Genomic DNA, 8,209 nt, shown 5'->3' with positions numbered 1-8,209 from the left:
GTGTCTCCCTCTCTTCCTTTTGATCAGACACTATACCAGCACGTTGTTGGATGCTTGATCTACCTATGCATCATGAGGCCAAACATTCAGTACAGAGTCTCACAGTTGAGTAGATTAATGCATTGCCTAAGTATCAAACATTGGCACATTGTCAAGCGAGTTTTCTGCTAACCTAGTTCCTTGGATTGTTCTACGTCGGAGGGGTGAGTCACAGCTGCATGCCTTCAATGATTCGGACTGCGCGAGATGTTACAACACGAAAGTGTTCGCTAGCGGATTTTGTTTCTTTCTTAGTGGTTCATACATATCTTGGCTCAGCAAGGAAAATAGGCGACAGTGGCCACATCTAGTTGTGAGGTTGTGTACAGGACAGCATTTACAGCTACCATTGAGTGTGTATGGCTCAGATGCCTTTTGGCAGATCTAAGTGTTGGACAGCAATCCTCCACTCCTACCTACACTACCTATCAAAGCGCATTGGTAGAAACCCAGTGTTTCATGCTCGCACGAAGCACATTGAGGTGCCTTATCATTATGTCAAGGAAGGGCTCCACGAGGAGAGATCGACTTGGTTTACGTCTCTACACATGACAATGAGGCAAATCTATTCCCAAAGGCTCTTCCTCCTGAAAAGCTAAAGCTTTCCACAAAGCTCTAAGCTTATTGCCTTCTGGGGATTGATCTTCGAAATCCCTCTACATGTTCACATCACTCCAAGGGGGTTTGTAGACATCTATTTCATGGGTAGGGGTGTGTGAACACTCGACTAGCCGGGGGCACTTTTTCCCTCTTTAAGAGGTTTTTTCCCATGCATGTAAACACTTATCATTTGGGGTGTACTCATCCTTTGTACCTTGTACCAGTCATACTACTTGGAATCATCATTGAGTTGTGTGTCTCTCACTCTGTTTGAGTCTGCTATGCATGTCTTGCTGCTGCTAACCCTAACCTGCAAGTTCTAACAGCAACAGCAACCTAGCGAATTGTTATCATGGAAGCCTCGTTTCAAATGTGGGGAGTCCCTAGATATAACCATGAGCCATTTGGTCATGAACCTCAACAATAAGTTCTTCTGAATCAACAAGCATAGGCCACGGAGAAGAGTAAAATGTGGACTCTAGAGTCAGGATCACGATTGCTTGTCTTTGCTTAATGCTGGGTACATGACATCTCATGATTCTAACGTCTATTTTTACTCTAGTAGTGGCCTCAGAGCTTGCAGCTGCTATAAAAAAGTTTCTAATGGGAGCACATGAAAGGCATTTTAGGAAACAAAGTTAGGTTTTCCCTACCCTACTTGTTATCCTCTACATGATGAAAGAGGGAGGTGGTAAGTGTTTGTGACTAGTGACTGATATCTCTAGGGATCATTAATCCTCTAAAAGATGCTTCACCTTGAGGAGAAAGAACCCATGCAAACAAGGTGAGATGATCCCAATCTCACAGATGGCCAACTTAAAAACATGTGACATTGTCTTTGCATATACCTTAATCTCTGAATGAAACCATCACTTGTAGCTTCTAAGAAATAGTCCTTATAAAACTGCATCTTTGTAGAAAAAGAGGCAGCTCCATCATCACATACATTCATCCTCATATGCATGTGCTAAAGACAACTGAGGGCATACACATGGTAGCATAGGAGTGTAAAGGTCTGACAGACCTTTGTGAGACCTCACAAAGGGATGAGGTCTATTGAGAGACTCAAAGTAGCTTAGGATTCGCACACACTGGGTAGATGTACGTGCATGCCAATGACGGGTTATAGCCACCAAAAGTCAACATGGCCAGCTGTACTTGTTACTCTAATGCATGTACTTTGCAAAGCATGGAGCCCTAACTGCCACAAGCAAGGCTTGGCATGATAATGCTGCAATGTCAGTTATGCAGTATACTAGACATATTACAGCCCAGAAGAAGTCCTAAAATTATGGCTAAACCATTGAGCTTTTCAGCATTTACAGCAATACAGAATGCCAAAATATTTTTATTTTAAAGAAAAACTCAAGAATTTATCATTTTCTTGAACCTATTAAATGTGGTAGCTCAAAAAAAAAATTTTTGATGAAGAAAAAATACCCTTGTCTCTTCACATATATCTCCAAACTCCTCCTGCAAAATAAATTAAGCCACATAAATAGGATCTTTTTTTGAAAGAGATTTTATTCACGCACCTATGAGCACGTATCGGGCACCATCTCATAAATAACAATCACTTGAACATTTTATGAAATGGAAACAGCACAAAACATACACAAAGCTGAAAAAATGAAATATGCTCAGAGACACCGCCGGAACCCGAGCCAACCCCCCCTCAATACCAAGTGTGTTATTGGAGTATTTTTTGTACAATGTTCCAGGAGCTATGATTGCCAGATTTGCCATAAACAAAAGATGAATACAAATACTGAACAATGTCGGATAAGATGAAGACTACTTCAAGAATTTTCCACTTCTCACTAGAGATATGAAAATGTCACTTGTGTTCTGGGTCCACACACGACACTGGTGTGCCCGTACTAGCGCCTGGCTTGCACTCTCACAATGTAAACAAAAAATGAATATAAATACCAAACAATATATATATATATATATACCCAGATGACTACAAATACCAAACAATATGTCGGATAAGATGAAGACTACTTCAATAATTTTCCACTTCTCACTATGCACTCAGCCTGTTGAACACAGGTATGGCCTCAAAATCTCGAACCTTTTTGCAGGTTGGTGAAGAAATCTGTGATGTAGGCTTGGGTGAAGTCCTGCTATCCTCTCCTCTATGTATGATCACATCAGTGTCTCTCACATCTCAAGTACATCCCTAAGCATCTCTGATCACTGTAGTGTATTGCCCGAGCAAGAGGGCCAAATCCATCTTTGAAAAGGCAATGTAACCTCCCCCATATCTCATAATGCACTAGGTATCTGAACAAGTAATATTCTTGTAGCTCTATCTCTCCACTCAAAGAGGCTCTTGATATCCACTGCCTATGGGGGGGAATCTCTCTGTCGCTGTAAAATCTCTTGTATCTGCAGAAGTCGTATGGAGGTCCACCTTGGGCCAGAGTGCCTTGGACATTTGGCCCACCACAACTGATGGGCTCTCTGTAGAGTGTGACTCCTAAAGGGTCGTGATGGTGCAGTCCCCAACTGTATGTGTCATCTGGTCATCCTCACGGGATCCTTGGACTCTAATGTCGATCAGGGTCTATGAGACCAAACAATAATACAAATTCTCCATGAGAAATAGTTAGTCATGGAAAAAATTCGGAAAGAGAACTAGCTACCTACGCTAAAAACATGGGTCAATGAATACAATATAGATAGCCATGTGCCTGATATAAAATGCCTCAAATAATAACATCCTCCACTAAAATAGAGCGTAAGTTGGTGATGATATCTCCTTCCTTTGATGGGAGCTCTCCCTTTTTTCAGGATATCCTTGATCTGCAGCTGACGAATGGAGCAACGAGATCCCTGGGGCCAGGGAAGTCTCCCTCTCAGAAGAGATTGTGCATGCTCACTTTGATGATCCTTCGGTGCATGGGGCCAAAGGATCGTGTGCCGGTGTATGAGCAGCAAACTGTATGATCCCGTTGCTCCCATCGAGCCTGGGTGACAACCATCTAATCCAAAAAAGCTTTGTAATAGAGATCTGAGAGGCATCTTGCTAGCTCTGACTCCCTGGGTGCTGTCTCAACAAGACCTCTCCATAGTGGCAAAGCTCCATTGGGTACATGCCAGATCGACACTGCCTAGAGTGTCATCTCACTGTTTACAGCAGAACAGAGGGCATCCCTCTAGAGGCACAGGTAAGTAGGCCATACACAACCGGGGAGGTGGAGATAGAGGAGCATTATTTGCTAAGATGCCCACCATGCCATGAGATTTGCAGGAGATTCCACTCTGTTTCGAGAGCCCTCTCTCGGAGGAAGCTCTGATGGGGACACCTGTGGTCCAGCTCATGGGCAGCCCTGTCAAGTCAAGGCTAATAAGGCAGTTGTCATGTGCATGATCAATGCCATGTACAATCCTCAGGTGCTGATCCAGAAGAGGCAGCCAGATAAAGACTATGAACCAGATAAGAACCAGAAGCTGGAGCAAGGAGTGTAGATAAGGTAATAGATTGGACTTGCAGCCAGGAGATGGAATGATGCGCTGTCGGCTGAAACTGAACCAGGAAGGGCTATCGGCTGCTTACAGAAGGTGGGCGGCTGGACCAAAACAAGAGGCGGCTGGACCAACCAGAGGGCAGCGCTGGATTTTATGGATTTAAGGGGGCAACCAGCAGTCGGCCAGTTCTCCAAGGAAGTAGAAAAGCTATAAATAGGCTAGAATGCTCCTAGCATTCAATCCTCTAGGGATTGGGTCTCTAGGAGTCCCATAGGGGGACAGTTTTGGGTGTTGTTCACCTTTTAGATGAAGGCAACCTAGGGCTGTGTAAGAGTACCTTTTTGTACTATATGAATATACCTGAATTTCCAGCTTTTCTCTCTCTCTCTCTCTACTCTCTCTCTCTATACCTGCGTTTTGCATCAGCATGTTCCCAAGAGTGTTTAGGGCTGAAAGAAGACTCCCAGAGCTTCCGTGTATTACATTGGTATCAGAGCATCAGGCTCAGCAAAGCTAAACACTGATTCAATCCCATATGATGGTGTACAGGTCCAAGGTACACAGATACGAAGCCCAAGGCAAGGAACACAGAATCGGGAAGAGTTCCCAGGAGGTTTGTTGGTGGTGTTCCACAAAGCCAAAGGGGATGGCAATCCTGTGAGCCAGATAGGTTCTCGGGCAACGGTCCCAAGGGAGGTTTATCCTCCAAGGGTGATGTGAGGGTGCCAGACTCATTTCTCAAGAATGAAGAGCAAGACAGTGTTCAAAATCAGGGCAGGAATGGATTGTGCACTAGATTGAAACAGATGCATAGATCTTAGTCTATGACAGTAGTTTCAAGACCAAGCCGGGATTTCAGAGAAAAGGGTTACCAGGGATGGATGGATGACAAAGGGACTTCGGGAAAAAGAATGGGATGATGACGGTCATCCAAGAACAGGTTGGAATCCCGTCATCAAGTTTAGCAGAGGGGGATGTCATGTGCATGATCAATGCCATGTACAATCCTTAGGTGCTGATCCAGAAGAGGCAGCTAGATAAAGACTATGAACCGGATAAGAAACAGAAGCTGGAGCAAGGAGTGTAGATAAGGTAATAGATTGGACTTGGAGCCAAGAGATGGAATGATGCGCTGTCGGCGGCTGAAACTGAACCAAGAAGGGCTGTCGGCTGCTTACAGAAGGTGGGCGGCTGGACCAAAACAAGAGGCGGCTGAAGGCGGCTGGACCAACCAGAGGGCAACGCTGGATTTTATGGATTTAAGGGGGCAAGACTGTTGGCCGACCAGCAGTCGGCCAGTTCTCCAAGGAAGTAGAACAACTATAAATAGGCCAGAATGCTCCTAGATAGAACCACTCAATCCTCTAGGGATTGGGTCTCTAGGAGTCCCATAGGGGGACAGTTTTGGGTGTTGTTCACCTTTTAGATGAAGGCAGCCTAGGGCTGTGTAAGAGTACCTTTTTGTACTATATGAATATACCTGAATTTCCAGCCTCTCTCTCTCTCTCTCTCTCTCTCTCTCTCTCTATATATATATATATATATATATATATATATCTGCGTTTGCATGAGCATGTTCCCAAGAGTGTTTAGGGCTGAAAAAAGACTCCCAGAGCTTCCGCGTATTACAGCACTTGATCCCTTGCTGGGATAGATCTAAGAGGGGAGTCACGGCTGTACCATAAGGGGGGAAGGCAGTCCGTCTGCAAGCCATGTCGGTCAAACCAGCTAACCACCCGTGAATACCAAGACCTAGTTTGTCCCTCCCTAGTAAGCTGCATGGATTACTCAAGGGACAACCGCCAAAGACGGCCAACATCTAATGTACACACACGGTCTATGTTAATGATAATCTACTCCAAACTCTGCTAGTGTCATGTGCATGAATATGCCATGGACATTCTCAGAGATTATCCAGAAGAGGCAGCCAAAAAAATGCAGTTAGAACCAGAATTTAGGAGCATCATGTGCAGCAGAGGCCAGTGTGGACCTGCAAGGAAGGATGTGGTTGTGCTGTCGGCTGCTTGCAAAGGTGGTCGGCTGGATCCGATCAGAGGCAAGCCGGACCAGATTAGAGGCGGCTGGTCCAGATCAGAAACGCTGCATTGTTATGGAATATATACCACGCCTGCTGGCCGGCCAGCAGTCGGCCAGTTCTCCACTTGTCCCAAGGCCTATAAATAGGCATGTATGCTCATTGTGAGAATCATTCATTCCTCTAGGGAATGGGTCCTTAGGGTCCAGCATTAGGACCAGATTTTGGGTGTTTATCACCTTTTGTATGAGGCAGCCTAGGGCTGTAGAAAAGTACCTTTTTGTATATCTCTCTCTCTCTCTACTCTCTCTTCATGTCTGCGTTTTGCATCAACATGTTTCCAGTGGTGTTTAGGGCTGAAAGAAGACTCCCAAAGCTTCCGCGTGTTACAGCTAGAATGAAGCTGGTAGAGAGAGGAAAAGCAAAGTACTCTTAATAAGCAAAGAAGCCCATCTAAAAACTCTCCACCAACAAGCACATAACGAGCCTTGTTCTAACAAGAAAGCAATTTTCATTTTTAAAAAAAACATAGCACCGAAAAGAAAAAATGGTGATTGCATCATAATCATTTTTTGTTGTCACAAGTGTAAGAGTGTTACCTCCAAATTTTCTTGCACAGACACCACCATCTGACATGCAAACAGTCAGAAAATAGCTTACAAATCATGCCCTCAAACGACTCTTATGATAAATCAAAGGCTCCTCTACCTGTGTGTAAAGCTTAAACAAAGCATCCTGTTGATAAGGCTTCAAAAACGAAAGGTAGCCTGTGAATTCCTGGATATTACAGTAACACATTATTTTGCATGGTTGATGTCTTGCTCTTGTCTTCCATGCAAGAGGGTAGGCTTGCTAGAAGAAACCTTCAAACATGCATAAGACACTCATGAAAAAGTGTCCAGTGTTCAAAAACCAAATAAACACAAGAATCATAGGCGTACAAATACGAAACATGCTGGCTATGATGAGGAGACATGATCTAGAAAGGCTTGCAAACACAAGATAACCAAAGCATGCACATATCCAAAGCATTGGACTCTCGGCCATATGCACCTGCAGCTAATTCCACCTGTCTCTGAAGGCCGGGAATGTCCCTGATGAGGGCCGTTCTGCAGGGAGGCTCCCAGATACAACCTGCCGCCGAATGGCCCTCCCCAAGGTCATTCCCTACACCATCATTAGCAACAGGCCACCGCACAACAAGACGAGCCCCTCTCTCTCTCTCTCTCTCTCTCTCTCTCTCAAATGGACAGTGCCCAAACTGCCAGAGGAAACAAGTGAGAAAATAATGTACCTGGCGAGGGCAAGCTGTCAGCAAGGAGTGCATCGCCACGGAGAAGGCCAGCTTAAGCTTGGCGAACCGTTCGCTTTCAGGTGGACTGCCTGCACGTGCAGTCCCTTGAGCGTTCTCCATTTCGTGCGCGCCAAAGTGTGCAGTATGCTCGTTTCACATCTCCTGTTTTCCTGCGCTTGGGTTCAGACCTGGGCGCCACTTTCAAGTTGGCCAGTGGGTATATTATTATATTATCCTTACGGCCTTTAATGATTGGGTATATTATTGTGACTTCTTATTAATGAGTGGGTATATTATTATATTATCCTTAGGGCCTTTAAAGTTTACACATCTAAGCTTGGGCAAGGAGTAGACTGAGTCAAGTGTTGCACGACTTTCCATGGAAAAAGATCCAACTTAAGGTACTAATTTGAAGCAAAGCCATGTCCTATGCCTTGAACCTAGCTAAACAATAAGTTTGGATGTCGCAACCAATTGTGCATTGACAAACAAGGTAACCTTGCCCTTGACTTGGCATGCACTTTTGCCAAACCATGGATGTGTTTTGCCGCTCACCACATCCGGCTTGCTCAAGTTGCTTGCTACATTAACACTTTGACAAAATAAAGATTGCCACAAACTTTTTTTCTACGAATATGCTTTACCATTTGGCCTATGATATCTTATTATCTTTTTTTTTAAAAAATAACTGTATACTTATATTATGTTGTTAGATTTCTCATGTCACATAGCTAGTATCAGTTTGTTTACATACCCGAGGAAGC

At 44.4% G+C, this 8,209-nt stretch overlaps 1 protein-coding gene across 5 annotated transcripts in view; it reads right to left on the bottom strand.

The window, feature by feature from the left end:
• The window catches only part of EMB3006 (embryo defective 3006), a 10,245-nt gene extending 2,601 nt beyond the window's left edge, over positions 1-7,644 (bottom strand). The window contains exons 1-4 of one of the 5 annotated variants that reach the window (XM_086807407.1): positions 7,446-7,643; positions 6,860-7,003; positions 6,751-6,780; positions 2,080-2,112 (exon numbers count right to left, since the gene is read on the bottom strand). In XM_086807407.1, the coding sequence (XP_086663533.1) occupies positions 2,080-2,112; positions 6,751-6,780; positions 6,860-7,003; positions 7,446-7,565 (327 nt within the window). In that variant the 5' untranslated portion in view covers positions 7,566-7,643. Of the gene's footprint in view, positions 1-2,079; positions 2,113-6,750; positions 6,781-6,859; positions 7,015-7,445 lie in introns of all 5 variants that reach the window. The other 4 variants (XM_086807408.1, XM_086807410.1, XM_086807409.1 and 1 more) reach the window with 4 other exon arrangements.
• Positions 7,645-8,209: the final 565 nt, after the last annotated feature.

Source organism: Cibotium barometz, chromosome 13 (assembly GCF_041138505.1).
Source record: "Cibotium barometz isolate CiBa-2024 chromosome 13, ASM4113850v1, whole genome shotgun sequence".
Lineage (NCBI taxonomy): Eukaryota > Viridiplantae > Streptophyta > Polypodiopsida > Cyatheales > Cibotiaceae > Cibotium > Cibotium barometz.
Note: the sequence above shows the minus strand (reverse complement) of the source record. Positions and strands in the feature narration are given on the sequence as shown.